General features: G+C 36.0%; 1 protein-coding gene across 2 annotated transcripts in view; it reads left to right on the forward strand.

Annotated features, from left to right (window-relative positions):
• The first annotated feature begins 12 nt into the window (after positions 1-12).
• The window catches only part of LOC145680554 (testis-expressed protein 47-like), a 97,563-nt gene continuing 69,716 nt past the window's right edge, over positions 13-27,859 (forward strand). Inside the window, exons 1-2 of one of the 2 annotated variants that reach the window (XM_081751185.1) lie at positions 13-326; positions 23,135-23,311. In XM_081751185.1, the coding sequence (XP_081607311.1) occupies positions 228-326; positions 23,135-23,311 (276 nt within the window). In that variant the 5' untranslated portion in view covers positions 13-227. The remainder of the gene's footprint in view (positions 327-23,134; positions 23,312-27,859) is intronic. The other variant, XM_081751184.1, reaches the window with a different exon arrangement.

Consider the following 27,859-nt stretch of genomic DNA (forward strand, 5'->3'; position numbering starts at 1 on the left):
GTTAAAAAGAATTTCGTCAAAGAAAGAATGAAAATAAAAAGAGTAAAACATCCAAATAAATTTAAAAGGCTAAGAAGAAGAAAAATAAGTATTAACAAGTGGTAACACCGCAACTTCTGACATATTACATTGGAAACATTGGTAATAATCATATATAATCTGTGACTAGAATATGGAATCCTGTTGCTATGGCAACCAAGAAGATAAACACGAAGCAGTGGTGAGAGATGTTTTCAAACCTGCCAGGGGAACCAGAATTACCTGATGACAGTGAGAAGCAGACAATATATGATGTCGTCCGTCAGAGACTTCGAGCTAATCACAGGGTATGTATAATAGAAAAATTAATCTAATTATAATATTAGATATATGCCAACCCAGGGGTGCCCATCCCCCCCCAAAGCTGATGGCGCACTCCCCCCCAAAAACTAATAATCTCTTCCCTCCTCAAAACTCAAGTCCTCTAAAAACAATTGCCCAGTGTAGCAGTAGTTTTTATAGTACTAGTAATTGTTATTTTTGTTGTTTTTATTTCCTGTAGTAGTATTATAGAATGCTTGTAGTAGTAGTAGGGGCAGTAGTAATTATAAAAATGGCATTACTGTTATTAGTAGTCTTGGTAGTGTACAATACTAAATATGTTCTATAAGGATATTGAAGGGTATAAAAACTTCTACACACTGTGTATGGCACAGGTATTCTTTTTTTTACAATTAGTAGTATTATTTTTTTTTCTTTACAAAATATTGATATAATTCCCTTGTACATGAAAAGTAAGACGCAAGTTACAAGTTATTGAGTTTGATACCAAAAGAAAACGTTATCCTCGAAATTAGCCTACAAAAAGAAGTGATATCCAACAAAAAACATTCCTGTAAAAGAGCCAAGTACGAGTAACCTTAAAAAGAATTGAAATCACAAAAATAGGCGCCAAGTTCTGGTGGACAACAGTTCCAAACACTCACTGGCTCACTTCAAATTTAGATTTGAAACTTGGCTGTTGTCTGTATGGTTACCACTAGCTCACAATTATGTCAAACTACTTCATAATTTTCAACAGACAACATAGGCAAGTTTCAAATCTAAATTTGAAAGTGATTCCTTGAGTGTTTGTAACTGTTGTTCCCAGAACTTGGCGCTCATTTTTGTGATTTCACTTCTTTTTAATTAAGTGGAAAATGTAATCGCACAAACAGAAAACTATACAAAATATTATCATTAATTAATTTATTATACATCATGTAGCAATTGAACAGCATTAGGCTACTTATTAAGTGTCGTACATGGTATAAATAAGAAATAAATAAATGTTCCCAGCAGAAAATGGGTAAATTACCTACACAAAGCGATAAACCGACCAGCCCATCTTTTCATATAGCAACTTACGCGGTACTTCATTCATAGAGTCTAAGCAGGGGTAGGGGGATTCATTCTCGAGATTAAAAAAAAAAAATCGCATCGTGTTCCAATGTTATTCTGACGACAGCAAAATTACTTATTCGACATTAGAGTAAAATTCTTCCCCAATTTTTTTTCTCGATGGCACAACTTGCGCCATTCATCCCTCCCGTGAGGGCCCTTCTCTCTTAAAACGAACCAACCTTTCATTTCATACGGCTACTTGCGCGGTACTTCATTCATCGAGTATCGAAGCAGGGGGTACGGGGGTTCACCCCGGAAAATTTTTGAAAATTAGCTTCTCAAAATCGTGTTTTAATGCTATTCTGACAGTAAAATTGCTAGTTCGAAAGTAGAGTAAAATCCCCCCCAAAATTTTTCTCAATGGCGCAGCTTGCGCCATACATCCCCCCTGTGGGCGGCCCTGTGCCAACCACATGTCACTTCTGGCACTACAAGATTTTTTAATTTTGTGATAGTTTACATTGTGTTAAAGACGTATGCAAGAATTAGTCCGTTATTAGTTCGATTCCTGGCGGATAATCACATCAGTGGCTGTACCATTGATCTTGATAATACTGATAAGCAGTGGCGTATTTACAATTTTGTTTCGGGAAGGGCTTTGCTAACTTTATTCCTGGAAATGTGAAAATTCTGCAAGATATTTTATTTACTTTAAAAAATAGTAAATAAAATTTCGGAGAGGGCTTAAGCCCGGAAACCTCCCTTAAATACGCTACTGCTGATACGTTGTTATTATTATTATTATTATTATTATTATTATTATTATTATTATTATTATTATTATTATTATTATTGGTGCTATTATTAACCTTAGATTACTAGACTTATTTTCTTGTCTGGGACATTCCATATGAAATCAACCAATGAAATGACAAAATATGACCTGACGATCTTAGATTTTTGTAAACAATGGTACACAGCTTTATTACAGTGGGAGATGAAAAATCCCAATATTACCTCTCTCCTCCTGAAAGTGTCTCCATACAGGGTGTTCAAAATGCCAAAAACGGCATTTTTCCATAAAATAGTTAATATGTGCACTAGAGACGTGGAACAAACACTATTGGAAAGCTTAAAGATGCTCTATAAGTTGTACTATATTAAAAGAAAACTATAAAGTAAAAAATGACACTTCAAAAATTCAAATTAAGATTTGAATTTCGCATAGAAATGTCGCTCTGAATTTGTTCAAAATTGTGCAGATTGTAGTCTCATATGTGTACTAAAACACCACAAAGTTGCATTTTGGGCACTCAATGGAATCCGACTCAAAATTCAACATAAACTAAGCATTGCACGATATTGACCATGTGAATATCTGGATTCAGATCGATAACCATTTGCCTGGAGCTATTTACCTGCAGCATCAAAGGAATTTATTTTGAATTTCATTTGTTTCTTGATGTATTCATTTGAATTTACACAATTATCCACCTTTTGAGTTATTTACAGAGGTATTACATTTCCAAACAGTACTTAATATACAGGTCATTATTCTTGTTAGTCAGTATGGATGTTTCTAAATTTATGTTGGCTACATTGCTACATGTTATTTTCATTCCTGTGTTTCCGGATTGCTATTAAACTAACTAACTCTATGGCCTATGGAACCCGGAGGTTCAATGACGCGTTCACAAAAGCTCTCCACTGACTTCTATTCTCAGCCAACTGGATCGAATTTCTACTTTGTTTGTATTCCTATTCCTGCGACATCCGTCTTAATGTTGTCCTCCTATCTGCGCCTAGGTCTTACTAATGATCGTTTTCCGATTGGAGAGAAACAAGAACATGAAAATATTTAGACAGAGCTAGCACATAACCAGTTCCACGTATTACGTGAAGATAACGTTACATGATTTATATAATCACGCGTATTTTTCATTAATAAGTAAATTACATCTGTTTATTTTCAATTTGGTTTGTTTGTTTATGAGGAATGGTTAAAATACATATTTAAGAAACTTTATATATAATTGTCAAAAAAAGTTTCTTCGGAAGCTTTATAAGTTTGGTCATAAAACCATCTCCCATAAAAAATAAATAATATGATATGATATAATAAAGCTGCAGATTGTATTTTCACATACTTCTCTCGTACATCTTTTGAAACTGTAACACACATTTCATGACTTTGTTACATAATTAAAGCTTGCCTCCACAGTAATCACAGTAATTTTTAGGCTTGAAAATAAGACACTTTAATTCATAACAAAATTGCTCAAACAATAAAACCGACACATTCTTAGCTTGATTTCTCTTAACTTAGGTGTAAATTGATTTACATAGAGGCTTGGCAGATTGTCAACTTTTTTTGTTGTTGTAAATTTACCTATGAATTTTTTTTATAGTGTAATCTTCTAGTGTAAGTCGAATCTAGAAACCTTAGGTTTTCTTGAAATAATCTTTCAATGTTATCCTAGGAAAATCGTATAGCTTACTGGCTGCTTTGTATGCCAACTCCTTATTACACACTAAAGCAATCACGATCATATCCTTATCCCGGGTCCCATCTGAAACAAGTAATACACTGAGAAAAAAAAATGTAGGTGGCATACTTAAAAACGTAGGTTACATTCGTAATTCCTGTAGTTTCTGGACTTAACGTACAACCGTATATAACATCCTGCAGCAAACGTATAGCTGAAAAAGTATGTATTATACGTACTGTCTGCACAAGTGCAATGACGTCATTCGTGTGACGTTATCTGCAGTAACAAGTATATACGGAGGTAATATCTAGCTTTGTGACGTCAGGGTCGTATGTAGCATGTGGGTTAATAATGACGACATACACTGACTATCAGGACGGAGCATGATTTCAAGAAGTATGCAATATACGTTCTGTACGTATGTTTCTTGCGTTCAACCCCGAGACAGCATCTATATTGTACTTGTGCCCCATACGTACGACTAGATACAGTATACGTATTGTACGTATGTATTATACAGATTTTCCTTATGTCGCACACAGCTTGTCCAGATACAGCATACAGAATATCCGTATGCACCATACAGAGTGCATATATGTAGCTTACAGACTGTCTGCATGCAGCATATAGATTATACGTATGTCGCGTACAGGTTGGCCATATGTAATGTATAGATTGGATGTATATAGCTAATAGGTTGTCCATATGAAATATACAGATTTTACCTGTATCGAATACGTATTGCCTTCTTGTAATGTATGGATCGGACATATGCAGGATCTAGAGTGTACGTATAGTGCACCATTATTAAAGTGCTGCAACATACTGCAAAGTGCATGATACATTCTTACTGTAATGTTGTCAAATATTGTTTTACTCTGTATGAAAACAAAAATAGCTTAAAATATGGTTGATCTCCTTTGTGCCAATAATAATAAAATTAACAATACTACACTTTTCAAATCTTAGTTTGGAGCAGTGAAACTGTCCAAAGAAATGTATTTACCTGCAGGGTGTCCTATAAGTTTGGGCTTCCTGCTAATTCGTTGGAAAGCTACTGCAAAGTCAAGTGTTGAAAAGTGACACAAGCGTTAATTTTAAAATTATGGGCACAAAGCAGGGGCGGATCCAGGACGGACTTCTGGGGGGGGGGGGCGGTCGGCGGTAATACTGCTACTTTTAAGAGCTCCAAACTTGTTATGGATGGGTTTATTTATATATAAAATAAGAAAGTTTCCTCTTGTGGGGGGGGCGATCGCCCCGATCGCCCCCCTCTGGATCCGCCCCTGGCACAAAGGAGGTTAACCATATATTAAACTATTTTCGTTTCCATACAGAGTAAATCAATATGTGATATATTACTGTAAGAATTTATCATATGGTTTGCAGTTAGTTAGTTGCAGCACCTCAATAATAATGCAAAATGCACAGCCTTATACAATCCTATATTCAAACTCAAACAAGATTTACGTACAATCATTTATTAAGCTGTTATCATCCATTGCTTGTACGATATAAAGATTATTTTACCTCATTCTTTTCCTTAATAGTATCTTCTACTAAAGTGCAGTTGTTACCACAAGAGGCCTGAATAGAATTTTCCAGAAATAACTTCTCTGTACATTTTAATTAACAGGTTTTTTTTTTAAATGTCGCAATAATTAAAAGTGTGGTGTCAGCCGGAAACGCATTCGCTTACAATATTATTCCTACTCAGTACTCGCCATTAAAAATGAAACACCAAGAAGGAGACTGGGTAGATGCGCCAAAGTTCCCAGGCCGATACCTAATAGTAAGTGCAGAATACTCTTAAACGTTCGCTGTATTCGCTGTGTGACAACGTGGTGACAGCGGAGGCGTTGTGCAGCCATCGACTAAACATATTTATTCTTCCCTGCTATAGACATTCTGCAAATTTGGACTTTCCTGGATGCATCCTTCTTAGTGCAACATTTTAAGGAAAGAGCAATTTAACAGTCTCATACATTGCTTAAAGAAAGAGCAATGATTCTCAGAATTACTCGGAAGATATATATACACAATAATTTAAAACGGTTATTTCAAACTTTGCAATTCAAAGCACGAAAAGAACTATAGATAAAGGAACACTGATTTTAGCCAAATAGTAATTAGTAAACTCAATCACACTCAGTACCATTAGTTGCTTGGTGTTATCCGTAAGTCAGAGATCACGGTATCTCATTTCGTGTAGATTTTTGCATTTGTTTAACGCTAAAAATGTATTTTATCGCTAATTGAACCCAGTACCATATATATACCGACAGGACGTACCTTAGTCACAAGGTGACATGAGTGAAACACTAAACTATTCGATTGACACCTGCGGCCTTGTCAACACTAGAGAAAGTTACAAAGTGATTAAGTAAATACGGAACATAGTTCATACAAAGTATAGCGATGTATGAAGTCTCCGTTTCATACGACTTGGATAAAGGATACATCTGAAATAGCAACAAAGAAATATATAATGATTTCTCTGGATAATTTGGATTAGTCCAGAATTCGAACACACACACGCTGGTAAGTCCAACATTTTTTTTTTTTAACTTCTTTCTTCGGATTCCCAATAAAGTTGACTACTGAAAAGCTGAGTTATAGATTCTGTATTAAAACAACACCTTCGCTAGACATGTTCAGTATACACATTGTCTTACATACAGAACAATACATTAGTTATTAATGCATGTCTGAAATAATAGTGCTTCGTATAGAATTTTACTTCATCCAATCGCAATAGCACAAAGATAAAAAATATTGCTAGGGATAATGTTCTTATTACAGAGAAAAAGAATTAAAATGACTTAACATTAACAATCATTTTCTTTAAACAGAGATAATATTTTATTATAATTTATGGAAGAAAGAAATAATTTGTAGTACAGTATCTTTATTAGGGTTATATATTCGTACAAAATAATGTAAGTACAACTGAGTCTGTCTTCAGAAAGGGCGTACTTTTAGCCACAACCTACACTGTTTCTTTTGACTGTCTTTCAAGCAGAATCCTGGTTTGATGCACGAAATACCTGCAACAAAAATCAGAAAATATTTAAAATGTTATATTCAGTGTGCTTAATTTGGTTGTACTTAACAATACAAAGTATCTTAACATTTTTGAGATTAAATGGACAAAATCTGTTCGGTCAGGTATGGACTTTTGGGTTGCACGTAGAAAAACTATGAAGTGTTTATTGATGCTGAACAACAACTCAAAATGTATTACCATTCAAAAGTAAGTGGGTACCTCAATGGTGTTCGGGCTACCATGGGGTACCTAATGTCTGTATTTTTTAGATATATGAAAATATATGTCTCTAAAATGTAAGGAACTGACATCTGTTTACCGAAAACCTCAACTCGGTAAGCCTTATGGATATCGAGATATGGGAAAATAAAGAGCGACACTACAGAACTGTGGAGTTTGCGTACTAGATGGTGCAGTTTCGGAAACGTAATTACGAGGGCTTACAACAACCTCAAAAGTAGTTTCAATTAAATACACTACACACACGCCCTGATGGGGGTTTTCGGGTGCCATGATATTCCCAGAACTCTCATTTCTAAATATTTTAAAATATGTCTTAATAACGTTTTAAAGAACGTTAGAGGTGTGTGTTTACCGAAACCGCAAGTCGGTACGCCTAACAGTTACCGAAATATGGTGAAATAAAAAGCGACACCATAGGTACGTGGAGCTTGCATATTAGACAGTACAATTTAGAAAATTAATTAAAATATGACTATCAAGATATTGTCAAATAAAGGGAGGATCCATATAGTTATGGGGTTTTCGTGTTAGGTGGTAAAATTTCCGAAACCGGTCATGTAAAGTTAATAAGCATCAGTAGCAATTTCATCTTAAAATAATTAGGTATTTCCATGGAGTTTAAGAACATCATGGGGTCTACCAAGATTAAATTTTAAAAGTTTTGTAAAATATATTTTGACATTTGTAAAGAGTATTAGAAATATGTATTTACCTAAAAGTTCCAGCTAGTACATCTAGCAGCTAGAGAGACACCATACAATAAAAGCGTATTAGATCTTGAAATTTCAGAAAACAATTATTGATCCTAACAAAAGTTAAATAAGATGGTACTTATAAGGGTTAAGTGAGAACCTCAGACTCGTCAGTACAATTTCGATCGAAAGATTAATTCAGCTCTAAATTTTCTTTGGACAATTCCAAGCGTTCATCGGGCTCTGAAATAAAGTGAACATTTTTTGTCAATATCTAATATAGCAAGCGAGATATAAGGAATTATGTATTTTATGACGTCGTAAAAATAGAGACCCACATGGATTTGTACTTTTGAGTATTTGCTGTAAGAAGAAGACATTTCAGAAAACAACCGTATATACCTTAATAGACAATTAAATGGGCGGGGGCACAGTGGCTTAGTGGTAGAGTGCTTACCTCTGGTGTATTGGGTTCTTGGTTCGATCCACGGCCAAGTCAGTTTGTAGTGGACATCGTATTCGTGGGTTTTCTCGGGGTACTCTCCTCCCACCTTTGCATTCCATCAATTCTGTCAACAACATTCACTTGCTTTAATCATAATCTCCCTGAGACTAAAATGCATAATCGTGGGTCGCTACACTGAAATATTTCCTTTTATTTAATTTTAAAATTAAATAGGGAGTTAAGTATGATCGTATTTCTATGGGTTAAGTGAATACTCCAATAGTTTCTGCAAAAAAAAAAAAAAAAAAAAAAAAAAAAAAGATTAGTTAAATACCCTACCACTAAGCTACTGTGTCCCCGCCCACTGAATTGTCTATTAAGGTATATACAGTAGTTTTCTGAATTTTTTTCTTTTAGGAAAGACCCAAAAGTACAAATCCATAAAGATCTCTATTTTCACGTCATAAAATATATAATTCCTTATATCTTATTTACTATCTTAGATATTGACAGCGAATTTTCATTCTTTTGCACAGCTCGATGAACCCTTGGAATTGCCTGAAGAAAACCTAGGACTGAACTAATCTTTCGATCGAAATTGTACTGAGGTACTGATTTAACCCATAGAAGTACCATCTTATTTAATTTTGTTGCGACCAATAATTGTTTCCGAAATTTCAAGCTTTTATTTCACAGTGTTTCTCCAGATGTTAGATGTACTAGCTGGAAGTTTTGGGTAAATACATATTTCAAATACTGTTTACAAATGTCAGATTATATTTTCAAAAGCTTTTAAAATTTAATTTTGGTAGACTCCATGATGTTCTAACACCCCATGAAGATATCTAATTACTTTAAGATGAAATTGCTACTGGTGTTTATTAACTTTCCATGACCGATTTCGGAAATTTTAGCATCTAACACGAAAACCCCTTAACTGTGTTGGTCCTCCCTTTATTTGACAACATCTTGATAGCCGTTAGTCATATTTTAATTCAATTTTCGAATTGTAGTGTCAAGTATGCAAGCCCCACATACCTATAGTTTATTCCCCCCCCCTAAAAAAAAATCAGTTCTTTACATTTTAGAGACATGTATTTCCATATATCTAAAATGCAGAAATTAGGTACCGCATTGGAACCCCATTGGAGTACTCACTTACTTTTGCATAGCAAGGTAAAAACGCCAGTGGTTCTCACTTTAAGTTTGAAAACATACTATTTTGTCTCTTCTCTGAGCATCGTGAATCTGTCGGAGCTGTACCATAGTTGGAAAGACTCACTGATCCTTCCTATAGTGACCATGTAGTCAGAATTCAAAAAGGAGTAGCCCTTGAAGGAAAAACAATATTTTAAAATCCTTGCACCAGTAGTCGTCACCTTAAAATCAAAATGTTCCAGTAGTAGTCAGGATTTTCTACCAGTGTTCATCACTCAAATAACTTGACAATTTATTCAAAAACGCACTGTGTATCAGTTTAGGGTTGAGAATACAATATAAAGTAGTAAGCTTAATAACTTTGCATCACTTTTAGCACTCAAGAAAGAAAATAAAAACGTTTTTACATACTTTTTAAAGCAATTTCAGAAAGAAAAATGTTAACTGAATACAAAAGTTAACTGTATATCACTTCCACGTTAAGAGTACAATATTAAATACTATGTTTAATAACTATACGTCACTTTAAACTCTCGAGAATGAACATAAACAATTGTACATACATTTTAAAAACAATCTGAGAAACAAAATAAGTTAACTGAATTCAAAATTTAATTATACATCACCTTAAGCTTAAGAATACACTATAAAATGCTGAGATTAATAAAAAATGAAATCTTTAAGTTTAACGTCCCACGGTTATGCCGGTTAGGATAAGGAGACGGTGATAATGAGAAATGAGTGAAATGGTGGAATGAACAAAGTGGGAGGAAACGGGAGAACCCCGAGAAAACCCACGAGCAAGGTGTTTGTCCACCACAAAGTCCACACGGCGCGAGTTGGGATCGAACCAGGGACCCCAAGCACCGGAGGTGAACGCTCTACCACTGAGCCACCGCCCCCCCCCTGAGATTAATAACAATGCATTACTGAAGAATGAAAACAAAAATGTTTTAGCTACCTATATTGTATTTACATGTTATTTCTCATTAACATTTTTTTTTTTTTTGATAACTCATGATCAAGTCTAGGGATGCGCAAGAGAAAAGATTTGAGGTTGTCTCCTCTCGAAAAGGTGCCGCGAAAGTTGTCTCGTCTCGAAAACTGGATCCGTTTCTATTGGAAAAGCTCTATCTTGTCTCGAATTTCGTAACAAAAATTGTCTCGTCTTGTCTCGTGCGCATCCCTAATCAGGTCCATAGCCAAAAACTTCATTTCGGAGGGTGCTCGATAGGGCTTTGGGATATCCGAATTTAGATATAGATAATCGATGTCGACAAACTATCGAAACTTGTTCGAAATATCGAAAAATACAGCAATATCGAAATATAAACAATATCAAAAATCGAAAATATAGAAATATGAAAGAGATCAAAAATATGGATATATCGAACAAAAATGGATATATGATCTTGGAATACGATTTGGTGGAATAATGAGGGAGAAAAATAATCATTGATTAAATATTAAATTGAAAAGAAATAAGAGCCTGACGCTCAAATACTTATCTATCCGGCACCCATCTTGATCCCCATAAAATATCATGAAGTGCTTCATTGATTCTAAACCCAATAATAGTAATTTAACAATAAACACAATATATAATTTACTACGCACCTTGAAATGTAGAAATTAATGATTGTAATCCCCAGCTCTCCAATAGACCTTTGATTTCTCCAAATGAAGATTCGGATATCTTGTTTCTTCTCAAGCAATAATGGGTTACAATAATCAGTTGCAGTCCAAAGCCAAGTCACTAAGTTAAGGATAAAAATAAAAGAATTCATTAGTTAGATGCATACAAAATCCTACGCATGTAAATCCGAATCTACTTGTATTAAATTGTAAATTTAAACAAACTAAATTATACTACAGTTATAGTGACATCAAACATACATTAAATAAGGTATACAGGGTGTCTCAAAAGTCCCCTGACATAGGGTAACTCTGTTATTATCAGAGTTACAACAGAATGTAGGAGGGAAAAGCATATCCAATTATGATGTTTTCAATCTAAAGTGAAGGAATTTTTAAAATCGGATGACCCGTTTGCGCTGTACACTCTCTATGCGCCCAATGTGAAATGAAAATGCAACGTTGCCATTTACCTGGACCCACAACAGAAGTGAGTGAAGTTACTGTCTTTTACGCTAACATGTCGATGGCCAGCCCCCGTTTCAAACAGTAACTTCATTCACTTATGTCGTGGGTCCAGGTAAATGACAACGTTGCATTTTCATTTAAAATTGGGTGCATAAAGAGTATACAGCACATTCATCTTGTCCGATTTTTTAAAAAAGTGTTCACTTTAGATTGAAAACGTCATATTTCGAGATGTTTTTCCTCTTACATTTTGTCGTAACTCTGATAATAACAGAGTTACCCTATGTCAGGGAACGTTTGAGACATCCTGTATACATCATAAGAGGTTCCTTTCTTAATTCTACACGGATGTGGTTTCATTGAATGTGAGGTGGGTGATACACATTAGGCCTTTTGGGAGTACGTCACACGGACGACCGTAATTTTGTGTTCAAAATTTTTATGAATTGATGGGATATGTGATACATATGGCCACGGACTAGAATTTTCTCAGTATGTCAAATATGCAATCAGATTTCATGCAGCTTAATTTGGTGAAAAGCTATTGCCAATTGAACGTTACATTTACCTCTTTCTTGCAGATGTTGAACCATGCCGTTAGCACGTGAGGAATGGATCGAAATAATCAAACTGTGGGGCGGGAGGAGTATATGTGCAGTGGTTGCCGATTGCAGTCATCCACAATGTGACTCTGTGTCACATGTTTCAGTGTCACAGTAATTAACTAAATTTGAGAAGACGGGGACATTCGTGAACATACATCGTAGCGGTTCAAACTCGCGGAACCTTTTTCCTTCCCCATTTTGAACCGGTACATGAAAATGCCATTTTCTCCATGTTTGCCTGCGCCGATTTTGAAAATTCCTTCACTAATCGATTTCTCTCGTCGAGTACTACAAGAAACAGTTAAAATCTCGCGGGCCCTTTTTTCTTCCCCATTTTGAACTGATACATGAAAATGCCATTTTCTTCATGCTTGCCTGCGCCGATTTTGACAATTCTTCACTAGTCAATTTCTCTCGTCGAGTACTACAAGAATCAGTTAAAATCTCGCGGTTCTTTTTCATTCCCCATTTTGAACTGGTACATGAAAATGCGATTTTCTCTATGTTTGCCTGCGCCGATTTTGAAAATTCCTTCACTAATCGATTTCTCTCGACGAGTACTACAAGAATCAGTTAAAATCTCGCGGAACCTTTTTCCTTCTCCATTTTGAACCGGTACATGAAAATGCCATTTTCTCCATGTTTGCCTGCGCCGATTTTGAAAATTCCTTCACTAATCGATTTCTCTCGTCGTGTACAAGAATCAATTAAAATCTCGCGGTCGTCTTTTCTTCCCCATTTTGAACCGGTACATGAAAATGCGATTTTCTGCATGTTTACCTGCGCCGATTTTGAAAATTCTTTCAGTAATTTATTTCTGTTGTCGAGTACTATAAGAATCAGTTAAAATCTCGCGGGCCCTTTTTTCTTCCCCAAGCCAATATTTTTGTATATTTTGAATGTATTCAAGTATGGAACAAAAGTATTATATAATTCCCTTAGTAGGTTTCTCAACTTCATATTTTTCAACTTAAATTTTATTTATTTTAATTATTTATTTTCTTGTGACTCAATATTTAATTGCAATCGTTCATTGGGGAGAAGGGTGGCCATTCTCAAATATATAAATATAGTATTCTTAAAATTTATGTGTTCTCGTACTATTAGTTTCTTCCACTAGACCTGGAAATTGAAAAATTAATACCTGGAAAACCTGGAAAATTCAGGGAAATTGAGTTCCATATTTATATATGAACACTGCTATTTACAATTTTTTTTCGAATAGGGAGAACTGTACAAAAGGGTGTTTTGGGAATGGTATAACAATAGGTTTCTGGGAGTGTTGTTCGAAATGAAATCTTTAAGTTTTACGTCCCACTATTATGCTGGCTAGGCTAAAGATAACGGGGTGTTGTTCGCAGTGTTGAATTCAGACATTTACACCCGGGGGGGAATGTCAACTGCTCGGGGGAGGGTTATTTTTCTGTATTTTTTTCAAGAAAGCAGCATATTTAACAATTCCATTCACATACACATCTTACCTAATATTGAGACTAATTGCTGATAAATATTCAATGAGATTATAATTTTAAGAAAACAATCGTTTGATTTCATCTAAAACATTAAATAAAGACTGGCAAAAATAGTTTACACTAAACTTTAACTGCTATTTACAGTAACTATTTTTATTATTTCCTATATTCAGTAATTACTGTTTGTTACTAATGTAAAAATTTTTAAAAAGATTTAAATTAACTGAAATATTTTTTCTCCTAAAACAAACATACTTAGGAATATCTTAATAAAAAGTTATCATTCTTTCTCACACTTCTGATTCTAAATCAAACATATTAGCCTTGGTTTCTTCACTGCATATACATCAATAGTTTAGTTGACGAAATCTTCAGTAGGATTAGTGCCGTGTCGTGGAAAATTAGCGCTTGGCGCGAGAGTATACGACGGCATCCCCGTATATATGAGTGAGGTCGACAGACCAGCCGCCAAAGGTGGGAAAATTTTAAAAAGTAAACCCTGCTTTTCCTTGATTTTGAGCACTTTTCATTATTTTTTTCCTTTCATTTTATATATGTCCACATGTATTTCATTCCTCTGTTTTTCTTTCCTTCTTTTTTCTTTTTCCCTCCCGAATTTTTCACCCCTTACTTCGGCGCCCGGGGCCGTCGCCCCGCTTGCCCCTCCCCCATGGAACGGCACTGAGCAGGATCTTGGCCACCTTCAATAGCAATCTTTCACTTATATACTATTATCATATTGATAAATTCTATATAAGTCTCTAATCAAGGAGGGATAACTGTTCCTCCCTGATCCCTCTAAATGACGCCCACTGAATCTCACCCTTTAACTGAATTATTTTTAATTAAAGAAAGATGTGTTTACTTTAACAATCGTAAAACACATTTACGTCTGTTACTTCCGATGCGAGAAATGGGATTTAGGCGCCCTATTTCAAATAATGTAGGAACTGTATATTTTCAAGAACTGAAGTCTGCTGACATGAGAGATTATATGGAATGATCGAAAGATCTTCCCTATCTTTCCTTTCGTATCTCAACCTGTGCTAGTGCTACCTACTAATATATAATATAGGGCGAGAGTATAGTACCTACTAAAATACAAACCTTTCTTCAACAGTTAACAATTTCATGTTCTGCCAAACTCAGTCATAGCGTTAAGAAATACAAGTTTTATTCACTATTTGGTATTCTATCTTAGATGTTACATGTTAACATTTATATAGAATGGGTCTGCGTCATTTATATGTATATTGAGAGATCGGATTTCGTCTGCACGTACACGGACAGAAAAGCAAATAATTGGGTGAAGTAATTTCTACATTTTGTGACTGAAATTTTGGGAGTTTCTCCGGGGGGGAATGAATTTTCTTCGGGGGGGAGATTCCCCCCGGGCTACCCCCTGAATTCAACCCTGGTTGTTCGGTGGGGGTCAATGTTGCCAATTTTGGGTAAAGTCGCTAAATAAGGGGAATTCGACCTCAACGATAGCGTAGGTTGACCATAAAATTTTCAGTTAAAAACGGGACAGGTTCTTGCAACCCTAGACTTTTAGATCTACCTTTGTTCTTATCAGTGCCTTGATATCAGATTTCCTCCTCTCTCTCTTTGTTACAGAACGGGTACTTATGAAAAAGGAAAGACACGTTGAAATTTGTTCAACACACAACCAACTGCTAAAACCTCTGCTGCCTTTCGAGCAGTACTGCGAACTATAGAGTATGTTTAATATAGGGAATTTCAGTTCAATTTTTGCCTCTTTGTTATTATTAATTATTAATACTTTTAAAAGGAGTAAAGATACTGGGTTTGTTATTTACTTCTTTCATTTACATAGAACGGGACGAATACTACTTGTTCCATCTACTGACGGGACGGCCGGGACACGCCACTAAAACGGGACTGTCCCGGTCAAAACGGGACGTATGGTCGCCCTACGATAGCGACAAAAAATATTTTTTTCCGATTGGAGACTTTTTTGGGTGATTTTTAAATGACGATTTACCTACTTACACATTTAGCGACTTTCTGCTCCAAACAAAATGTTCATCTGTAGAGAAGCATTATTAGTTCAAAACAGTTTTTACGTTCTTTTTTTCTGTTTGTTTGTTTTAATCAGCGCAACTGATGAAGAGTTTGGAAATACAGCATACTCACTGCCCCACAATCCTGCATTGTTATGTTACCCTTGCCCTCTAACGAAGAACAACTACAAACTTGATGTCCTTTAGTTCGCAGAGTTTCCGTTGAGAAACACACGTAATACATCATTACCGATAGCAACAAGATTAGCTATAGATTGCGTGAATAAAGGCGAAGAAGATGTTTGTTATATTTGTCCTTTGGGGTCTTTTAATTATTCTGCACTTTTTCTTTTACAAAAAAATGATCCCTGAATTAAAGGATTGGTTGCGCCCTATTTACAAAGATGTGAGTAGAACCAGCGGCGCAAATCTGTCTTCAACATTGGGAGGGGGAGGGGTAAGACCGTTACCATACTTTTTTTGACGATGTCCAAAATACTTATGAAGTTGAAAAACAATGTTGTGGAGGATCAGAGTTGTCTTCAGCGTTGGGAGGCTGCAGATTTGAGGCTTATTCTGGGGGACATCTATTTTATCTCACGTTCCTTTGTAGCAATCGGACAAAAATAATCAAATTTCTCCCAAAAAACACATTTCAAATCGGATTATTGGGGAGAAGTCCCCCTCAGTTCTAAGATTGGAGGGGACATGTATCCGTCATCCCCCCCCCACGGATTTGCGCCAGTGAGTAGAACATATTGTTTAGTTTACATCTACAACTTTAAAACAATGCTTATAGACAATGAATTTCTCTATTATTTTTTATAGCGACTTTTCACCCAAAATTGGAGTCTTCATATCCCGTTTCGCAAACTTATTGCCAACATTTTGGAAACTGGTTGCGAAGAGAGCTACAATGGATGAGTCGAGTTATTTCGTCGCTTCCGCTGTGAACCTAAGTACAAGATTCCAAAGAGATTAAGAAAAAATGAAATGAAACCTTTGAGTTTTACGTCCCACAGTTATGCCGGTTAGGCTAAAGGAGACGCTGATGATAAGCAATGAATGAAAGGTGGAATGAAGAAAGTGGAAGGAAACGGGAGAACCCCGAGGAAACCCACGCACAAGGTGTTTGTCCATCACAAAGTTCATTTGACGGGGGCTGGGATCGAACCCGGGACCCCAAGTACCGGAGGTGAACGCTCTACCACTGAGCCACCGCAGCTCTTAAGAGATTAAGAGTCACAAACATAGTCACTTTCAATTTTGTAATATATATAGGTCTATATATTGCATCACTGACTAATAACTAAAATCCTTGGATTGTATATATAAAAGTCGCCCCCTGCCCGTAAAAAGCTTCATTCGAACTCGGAATCGAACAATTGCATCTGTAAAACAGTGCTGATTTGATTTTAACGTTCCTTTCAGCAGCAAGGCTGTATGAGACGTGGACCTACAGATTAACGTGGAATCCGAACCACATAAGCTCCGGCCGGGAATCGAAAAAATGAAATGAAATCTTTGAGTTTTATGTCCTACGGTTATGATGGTTAGGCTAATGGAGACGGTGATGAGTAATGAATTAAATAGTGGAATGAAGAAAGTGGGAGGAAACGGGAGAACCCCGAGAAAACCCACGCACACGGTGTTTGTCCACCACAAGGTTCACTTGGCGGGGCTGGGATCGAACCCGGGACCCCAAGCACCAGAGGTGAACCTTCTACCACTGAGCCACCGCGGCCCCCGGCCGGGAATCGAACCCGGGTGTCCCACGCCAAAGGCGTGTTCACTAACCACTTAGCCACGAGGGAGCTCATCTATAAGGCAGTGTAAGCAAACAAAAAAACGCACACTGGATGTTTGCGCAACTGAGGATCAAAACATTCTCAATGGAGTATGAGAAATAGTTAACGCCAATCAAAGTGTGCTTTTGCTTATTTATTACTTCGTTAATACTTAATTCCTTCTAGAAATAGTGAAACTATACTATGAAGAAACACTAATAAACTAATAACAATTACGTTGTATTTCTTACCACACCACGACCATTTTTACCACCCATAGAATTTGAACCTAGTACTATACTGCATTAGTCACGCCGTAACGAAAGATGAACATCTGGCACTCGTAGCTGTTGAAGCTACCGTATATCACGCGGCCTGCGTTGGTACTCCTCAACATAAATACCTCACAGCCCAAAGCCAGGAAACATCACAGACAGAAGACAGGAGCACAAGCAGTGCCTGACACTTCACGAACTCTAAACCCGCCAAGACTCAACTCAACATGACCTTCAATTACGTTCTAGAAACCAAACCAATGCTAAGGCACAAACTTACCAACTTCCTATATGAAAACACAAGAAAAAAAATCTAACTTTTTTGGTTCCAAAGTGATGACATAACAATAATACTAAAAAGGTTTTAATTTTCAGTAACCCAAACATTAATTAACTAGGGAACATAACAAAGCAAAAATAAATAAAAATAAAAATAAATTAAATTAAAAAATAAAAATCTGACAAGTAAACTCTCCCTGACTACTTTTTTTTTTTTTTTAATTTCAGTGAGGCTGTAAAATATGTTAGTATCTTCGTAAAATATATATATTTCAATGTAAACAAGTTCTTTAAACAAAAGAAAGCTTTGTAGTAGAGCGCTTACCTCTGACGCGTTAGGTCCCTGGTTCGATTCCTGCTCCCGACAAATAGCCTTTTGGTGAACACTGTAGGTGTGGTTATTCTTAAGACTTTCCAGTTTCCTTACATTTTCTTGATTCCACCATTATCATGTATCTCATTGTCACCTTCTCTCTTACATTGATGTACAATCATGGGGCGTTAAACTAAAAGCAAAAAAAAAAAAAAAAAAAAAAAATTTGCAAATATCCTAGTAAAAATGAGTTTTCTAGACTACACAAGTGGCCCCGCGTAGGGTAGTCGCTAGCGCTCTCGCCTTCGGTGCGAACGGTTCCGGGTTCGATCCCGGGGGAGAACTCGGTCGAAAAAGTATCAAAAGATTTTAAGTCCAGCCATCCTGAATGAGGTTTCCTTGGGTTTTCCTCATTCACAGCAGGCAAATGCCGGAGTGGTACCTAACATATAGGTCCCAGGCCGTTTTCTTCCTTCCCCAATTCTTTCTTCCCTTCCTTTCCCCGGATAGTGTACTCGCCGAGGAAAGTCATCCCTCATATGGGGTAACAAGGCCATTGATGCCGAAAGCCCAGAAATCTAAATCCTAAATCTTCACTACACAAGGAAATTTCCGCGCTGAAAACGGTTTATTAGCAATTATGTTAAGCAGTCCTGTAGTAAATCTGCACCAAGTAATAAATCGTCACATATAAAATGGAATGAATAAACACATAACATTCATTTTGCTACCTTGAAACATAATATGTTTCAAAACATTAATATTCAAAGTTTTTTCAAAATTCAGATTCACCCATTCCATTCTCCTCAATCATTTACGAGTTACAATAGTAAGAATTGTAGTCATAAACTACATTACTTACTTAGTACTATATTAAAGCAAGTTACACTAAAAGAATATATAATTAATGGGAATATTTAACTAAAGTAATAGTTAACTATTGTACTTACCCAGGCTTCCCAGGTTTCCTTCCTCTCTTCTGTTCCGTTTGTAAACAACCTCGTTTCGCAAGCAAAAGACGGTAGTTCAATGACGTCAGCCATGGCGAAAGAAAGAGTGTCTATAGGCGGTCTGGATCTTACACACAGATGGACGTATATAACGTATAGCTGAAGTATTTAACATACGTATACGTATGTAAAATACAGAAGATTGTTAGATATCAGACATCCTGCAGAGACATGATGTAATATCTAAGCGGGTAAAAGGCAGTACCTATGTAGTATATGGATAAAGTACGCTCCGTACAGATTTCCTTAGTAAACATAACGAATCCTTGTATTTGTACAATATACCGCTGTCCGGATAATGGATTTTTCTCAGTGTAGAATGAAAATATGAGTCCTTAATTTCATCCCCTGAAAAACACTGACACAGAATTCGAAATGTACAGGGTTCGAAATTAGAAATCAGGTTTAAGCTACCTTGCCAGCTCCCACGTCAACAAGTAGATAGTGTAATAAATGAGGCCCGATGATCAAACTGAGGCCACACGGATAGAGTCTAGTTCCTAACCACTAAGGTACAGAGACCCTAATGAAACTTTGCTTCTTCAAACACTATTCACAAAATATATGAACAACCCACTAGTCCCACTCCCCCGAATCAGTATGCGAAATATGTTTTATTGCAATGAGAGATGAGGGGAGCCAACAATATTGTGCAGTACTGTGAAGTTTTGTAAAGTTATTACAATTACATCTATAACGAACTACTTAAATTATTGCTGAACGCGAATCATCTAGTGTTTGGTAAATCTCATTCAGTTTATTAACCTCAGAAACCTTTTATCTTTGTTGTACATTGCGAGACATGTATTAGTAAAATAATTTAATTATTTCATTATTCTGTAAGAAAAAAAGCAATAAATAACAGATTACTATTCCTTAAAGCATGACATCACATTCCTTTGGATTGTGCGAGCTTGTCTGGTTGTATGACCGAAGACGTCACTGTCCTTTTCTATCAAAACTGTTGGAACACACTTCTAGACGCGGATTATGAACGTGAACAGTAAAGAGTAATGGATCGCCACAACAACTACTATTGAAGGTTAGGATCGTCCCCAGGCCTACCGCTATTTGAGATCTGCGAGAATTGATCACCGCGGTTATCAGCCCACAACACGAGGCACAGGCCACTATCCCAACATCATCATTGAGTTGAACTACAACCATCCATTTGTCACCCATGGCAGATTTGATTGATTGATTGATTTTTGAGTTTTACGTCTCGTTCAGCAGCGAGGCTATATGAGACGTGGACCTATTGATTAACGTGGAATCCGAAAACCACATGAGCTCCCACCGGGAATCGAACCCGGGTATCCCGCGCCAAAGGCACGCATGCTAACCGCTTAGCCACGAAGGAGCTCCCATGGCAGATTTGTCTTGATGGAAATCCAATCGTCAAGTTCACCATTGGTACTATTGCATTTCCGCCAGGAAGTCACATAATAGTTTGGATAATCATCTCACCAGTTTGGAATAACTTGAGCATCAAGACAACGATTATTATTGGGCAAATGCTTATTCCCTATCCTAAAATACAAACCCTTCTCTTCTCCGCCTCTTTTATCGTCCACCTAATCTAATCTTTATTTCATCATTTTAAATTGTTGAGTTTTATTTATGCATTGAAGGAACTTGTCATGATCTTAGTTGCGTGTGAATTGTCAGTTCTCATCTTCATTTACACCCCTTTGCTTTAGTGATTTTAAGGTAGTTTGTGAGTAATTTATAAATCAATTTGTGAGGTAATCGAATTGACATTGCATGCCTGCAAATGATAGAGATTTAGGTGGAATTGAATCTCTGTAGTTCCTCTTAACCTTCAGCACATAGTATTGATTCTGTGTTTCTATTTCTTAAAAGTCTCTCGAGAAGCATCATATTTTAATTTTTGCAGAAGAGCGAAGTAAGATTTTATATATTTTCTCTCGCAATCCGCCCTATCTACAAACATAAATTTACTCATTAATAAGAGTAACTTTGTTTTAAAATTTATTTTCATTATGAAATTTTTGCCTGTATTACGAGGTGTATTCCGAAAGGAAGGGGCGTTTGGTAATAAAAACACAGACGTTCGTGCGGACTTATTGCCAGAAATAAGTGCCTACAGAACTATTTTACTTTTGGAAGAGGGTTCTTCCGAAACCGCTACTTGTTACATGTAGAAGAAAACTCTACTCTATATCTTTTGCGCTGAGTATTAGCCTTTTTGCTTCTCATTAAATAATATCACCACTCGCAATACTGTGATATGTCCAAACATTCTTCAATGTATTTGGAGATTAAACAATAATATATTCTTTGAAAGACGTACAGAAAAGACATCTTTTGCCTTATTGCCTAGATGATGGAGCTTGTGAATTTTTATTGCGTTACAATGTACTGAATATGGCAATTTTACGATTTAAATATAAAGCGGAAAATCATAGATGCATTTCCAGGTAATGCTATTTCGCCAGTTTTAGAAAACTAAATGTTGCAAAGAGAGCAACAAGATTCCGAACGAGTCTTGGATTATGTTATTGAAAAGTGGAATTTAATGTTACGTTTTGATATCCTAACACTTCCGTGAGGTATCAAACACACTTAATTATAGAGGATTTTCTGCCACATTATTATTTAGCTATGTCAACGAAAACTGTCATTAAGTTTCCGAAGCATTATCTTTAGAGCACAGGATGATTTTTTTTTTTTTTTTTTTTTTTGTTAATGAGCGTCTCAAGCAATAAGTTCTAGAACATGAAACAAGAATGCATAGACGCCGACTACTTGGGTGCTCCGGGACTCAAGTACCCATTGGAGATATCTAATGAGTACTGAGCACACATTGACTTTTTGGGTTGCTATTAACTTCGAAATTACACTTTCATGTGGTGAAAAATAAAAAGAAATTATACTACACTTGATTCCAGGTAAAATTTTAGATACAGATGCATATGTGTTGAAAAGTCATTTATCAATACTTATTTTAGACTCTTCAGGTTAACAGCATATCGAGGATCGAGCAATATAATTACAACAAAAAAATAATTCGTAAGTGGAGTGTAATTTTGTTTAATTGTTTCTTTAAAGAAGTTTGTATTTGATATTGTTAATTTATGTTTTTCTAAAATTAAAATGTATTACATAAATTATAAGACAGTTGGATCATCTATTTTCACTCAAATTATCGTCAAGTGTTCTAAAGATTTCGCTGTAATCATTATTATTTTGACCAATATTGCTAAACACATTTGAAATTCGCAAACAAAATCTTAATGTTTAGGAATTTTGTTCAATACGTTTACGTTTACGTTTAGGAATTTTGTTTACGAAATCGTGGTAAAATATATATATATATTTTTTTTTAAAGCTTTGGAATTTAAAAATAATTTCATAGGTTCATTTTACTTCAACAGCTCTTGATAGTCTTATTCGTCTCTCAGGAATAATTTGAGAACCAGTGGTCTATTAAATTTACTTTAAAAGATAAATAAAATAAAACAAAATAAATGAAAGGAATATGAGACGTTAGCGCCGAAGCTTCAGCACCCATTGAGAAACTTAAAAGTCGGTGGCTATGCAAGAATGTGATTTACGTCCATCTAGTAAAAATCAAATGCGTAACACGTACTACAAGTTGAGAAACTGCTGCATAGTAAGAAACTGCTGCCAGTGTACGGTCAAAAAGAGCTAGGACCTCTACCCTATCTCCTATAAGGACACTCTGTTCATTTAACAGCGTACTAATACAATATTGAACTTAAATTACTGTACTGCAATATTGTACATAAATTTAACAAATTGAAACGAAAATAAGTAATTCAAAACGATTTTATATATTTTTTTCAGAGAGTATTTCTGCACCGTATCATGTACATTGGGGAAAACGAGGTATTATCTGAAGAGGCTACAGAACTTCGGCATATTTTCGAAAGAAATATTCGCCAAGTAAATGGAAGCCATGTTGATGAACAGTTGACCGGATTTCTTCTGGCTTATCCATCACATTTTATGCATACACTTGAAGTAATAATAATAATAATAACTTATTAATAGCTTAAGATACCATTATGTTTCAAAAACTATATTTTAGATGTGATTTCATGTTATGAGCTTAAAGCAGGGTGCAAAATTTGAAAGTCAGACACGCTCGCCAATCCAAAAATGGTGGTCGCCAGTATCTCCCACGCACAAGTTATGAGAGATCTCCCCCTGCCCTCCCCCATGGCCTTTGGTTTAACAAAGAAAAATATTACATCAAGGCATAACATTTCAAAACCAGACAATTGGATTCAGGATAATCATTTTTGTATTGGAAAATCGTATACATGTTAAGACTTCACGTTTAAGTAACACATTCACACTCTGTCTCTCCCCTGAAGTGCCAGTTGTCGATTGCAGTTTTCGGATCAAGTCCTTAAGTTAAGGGGCATTGATGGGGATTGTCAGCAAATCATACAGTGTATCAGTCTTCAGTGAATTCCTGTAGGCAGTCTTAACTCTGTTGAGACTGTTGAAGCCTCTTTCACATGAAACTACTCACAGGTAAAACTGCACAAAATGTGAAAATTGGAAGCAAATTTGAGAATCTCGTAATGAAGTTTTCACTGTAAAGGAGGGTCGAATTACAACGTTCTGAAAAGTTCACTTTCCATGTCCGTTGTGAAGATTTCACCCACCCAGTGACAATTATTTTCGTGCAAAACATGTGCAACCATGTGAGTTTTAAGCAGAAACCGTTCTCACTAAACATTGGTTGCCAGCTCTAAATTTCTAGTCGCTAATGGCGACCTGGCGACCGGAAATTTTGTGCCCTGGCTTAAAACATTACCTATTACTTTCATTAAAATGTTAAAAAATAACCATGTTTTCACAAATTTAAATTCAAAATTTTCAATTTAAGTTTTCGGAAATTTCTTTTAATTACCATTCTTATTGAACTATATATCAGAAACCTATATATATAAAGCTTTCAAATCATAATAGATATGCATTAATTGGAAATTTGGAGCGAAGCAATCCACCTTTATTGATTATTCATAGAATGTTGTAGTGCATCAATTGGTTTTGTGAACAAATACGACATGCAAATAGTTGAATTTGGAATATCAGGAAAAAAGTATATTACGTTACGTTGAAAAATTGTGTTCACAGAGCGTAACGAAAAGGGTTTCGCACAATTTTTAGTGCTGAAATATCTATTTTCCAATGTTTACAATGAGAATTCGCGTGCCAAATTCTTTTCCAATGTTAAGTCTATGGGGATCCCGTTTTTCGGTGATTAGTCCTCAATGGTATGTCTGATCGTGACACACTACTTACTCCTTACGTCACTCAACGCGCGCTCTCGAATCACCATGTAAAATTTGTTTAAGTTCGGTTCAGGCATTTCGGAGAAGTGTTCGTATTAACGAACGCCTAAGTCGTTCGCTCCAATATTTTGTAACCCTTAATATTAATTATGAAATAGACTACATTATTATTTGATAAAGAAATTGGTTCATGGCAAGTTCTCCGAAATTTTAAATTATTAGAACTTAAAAAGTAATGAACAAAAGGTTAACATTTGACATTTTTTTGTCTTTTATTTGATTTTTCGCCGGAAATTTAAGAATGTTATAGCACTGGTGCTTGTGCAAAAGATGATAAGTTAAAATACACGTTTTGGGGAAATTTTGAATTGAGCTTTTAAGCGTATTGATGGTGTCTTGAACTACCCTCACAAGAAACAAGTTCATAACTTCAGCATAAGTTTGAATTTGATTTAGCTCCTATACCTAGGTAAATACCGTACTTCCAGGATACATTTTTCTCTTCCCAGTGATATTACTTTTCTCGAAGTGTTTGGAGAATGGACTTTTGTGACTTAACATCCTTTGCACAAGCACTCGGGAAATGGCGTACGATTCAACCAAAGTCCTCCGATATAGCTCAATCTTAGCATGGTGATATATCGTGACCTATATAGGAGAGTGTAACATATTATGTTGTTCAGGTTTTCGGTTTCCGAGATATGAGCAGTCAAATTTTGAGTTTCGAAAACAAGAAGTCATACCGAACTTATCCAATCGGATCAAACTTGGTATGATGGTAAACCTTGACCTGCTTTATAAACGTGATGAAATATTATATTGTGTAGGTTTTCGATTTCCGATTTAGAAGCGGTGAAGTTTTGGGTCACATTTTTGAACACATCTGAACTGAATGAAACTTGCCGTGCTGGACATTGTCCTGCTATGCAAGGTTGTATAGGCTTTTGGTTCCTAACTTATGCACAAAACTCTAAATCAATAAAAACGTAACAAGTACCGTGTAAATAGCAATTAAAGGTCAGTCTTGGATAGGAAAAATAAAATGAAGAACGATTCTTTACGACTCATCAAATTTCAGTTAGTTCGAAGATGAGTTCCTTTAAGGAAAACACCCCAGTCATGCATACCATTAAGAGCACGTTTGACAAAATATGTTGAAGATGGAAACGAATCGTAGTAATCTTGTTGTTTCGTAGTGGTAGGCGTATTTTAAACTTGCGACTATTAAATCGTAGTCATTACTTATAGAAAACGAATAGAATGTATTATTTGAGTTATTCTTGTAACCCTACTTTTGTAACAAATGATGGACATTAAAAAATTGGTTCTGAATTGTTGGCTTCTGTGGTTTCTGAAGAGGTGTCCCCTGTTTGAAAATCAGTCATCAAGGAAGCTGCCGTACAGACGTCTGGATTTCTGGTTGTTTCTTTAAATGCAGAAGAATGTTGAGCAGGCATGGGCATTGTTTCAGAGAATAGGAACAAACTATTTGACGCGTCATTTGCTGCGAGATTTATTGCCTGACTAGGGCCCAACTCTGAAAACTTCATCCAAATCTGCTTGTGTTGGGTTTGGCAAAATGTTGTGGGAAGGTGCAGGAATTTCTTGGACAAGTTGAGCAACATCATTCATATGAGATACATCTTCGGTTTGCGCTGACTCGTTGAAGCTTTTGGACTTTAATTCCTTCCAAAGATAAAACAGAGATGTATCCTCGTTGAGTCCATATCATGGTTGCAAGTTTTCCAAAAACGTTTAAATAGTAATAGTTTTTCTCGTGAAATTTGAGACTTAATAACTGTTACAGCTGTTCTGAAGTCGCTCGTTGAAATTCCATTTATTCAACATGATACAAACATTTGACATGTTTTCCTTTGGGGCCTCGTGCCGTTGGTAGGTCCTTTTCAGGAGTTCACATTTTAATTGTATTTTCGGCTTTTCGGCAACTGTGGCTAAACATGAGGAACGAAAATGGTGTGAGGTATTGGCAAGAAATTGTGTAGGACCTATTCGTAAAATAACATCCCATCATTTGTCCGTTGGAACTCATTCATGGCAATAAATGGCTGAATTTGAATCTGTGATATCTAATTTACCGTTTGTTTGTATATCTTTTACTGAGTTCCAATGGTCAAATGCCGGGATGTTATCTTAAGAATAGGTTCTATACAACTTCTTGTCAATATCCCACACCCTTTCATTACTTTACGTTCAGCCAAAGTTACCGAAAAGCCAAACAGATCATTCATATTTGGACTCTTTAAGGGGCTCTACCAACGGAACGAGGTCCTATAGGAAACAACGCCAGACACATTTTTGTCTTCTTTTGACCTCTAGAATCACCTCCCAAGCGATGTAGTAGTTATTTGAATCACCCCGTATATATGAACTGGAATGTTCGCAAAGTGTCCATAATTGGACCAAAGTTGCTAAACTACACCAGTAATCACACCCACTGTCCATTATTGGTAAATGTCACAAGCTGTCAGTTTCTTTGAGCCAATTTGTTCATATAGCTTTCACAGTACATTTGTGTTTTTGAGACATTTTTCAATTCTACCAATAATGGACAGAGGGTGTCCAACATTTGCAAATAGCACCTTTACCTTACCAGTCATGGACACCCCAATATTGACTGTTCAATGTATTAATATACATATTTGCCGCACGGATAAACTTTACAAGATACGCTCCAGCTGCGCATCGATAAGTAGGCCCCCCTAAAAGTATGGTAGAGTAGGGTAGGGTAGAGTAGAGTAAGATATAAATAAGTAGGGTAGGGGTTAGCAACGGGCATGGGCGTCGCCAGAAACTTTCGCAGGGGGCCAAGAACAAACGCTAATAATACACACACACTATACATACATATATATATATATATATATATATATATATATATATATATATATATATATATATTAGGGATGGCCAAAATTTTCCGGAATCCGGATTCTGGAAATTTTGTTTTCCGGAATCGGAAAATTTACTTTCCGAAATTCGGAAAAATTCCGGATTTCGGAAAAATTCCGGAATTCAGAAAAATTCCGGAATTCGGAAAAATTCCGGAATTCAGAAAAATTCCGGATTTTGGAAAAATTCCGGAATTCAGAAAAATTCCGGAATTCGGAAAAATTCCGGATTTCGGAAAAATTCCGGAATTCAGAAAAATTCCGGAATTCGGAAAAAATCCGGAATTCAGAAAAAATCCGGATTTCGGAAAAATTCCGGAATTCAGAAAAATTCCGGATTTCGGAAAAATTCC

Source organism: Thermobia domestica, chromosome 3, assembly GCF_964235325.1.
Source record: "Thermobia domestica chromosome 3, izTheDome1.hap1.1, whole genome shotgun sequence".
NCBI classification, from domain to species: domain Eukaryota; kingdom Metazoa; phylum Arthropoda; class Insecta; order Zygentoma; family Lepismatidae; genus Thermobia; species Thermobia domestica.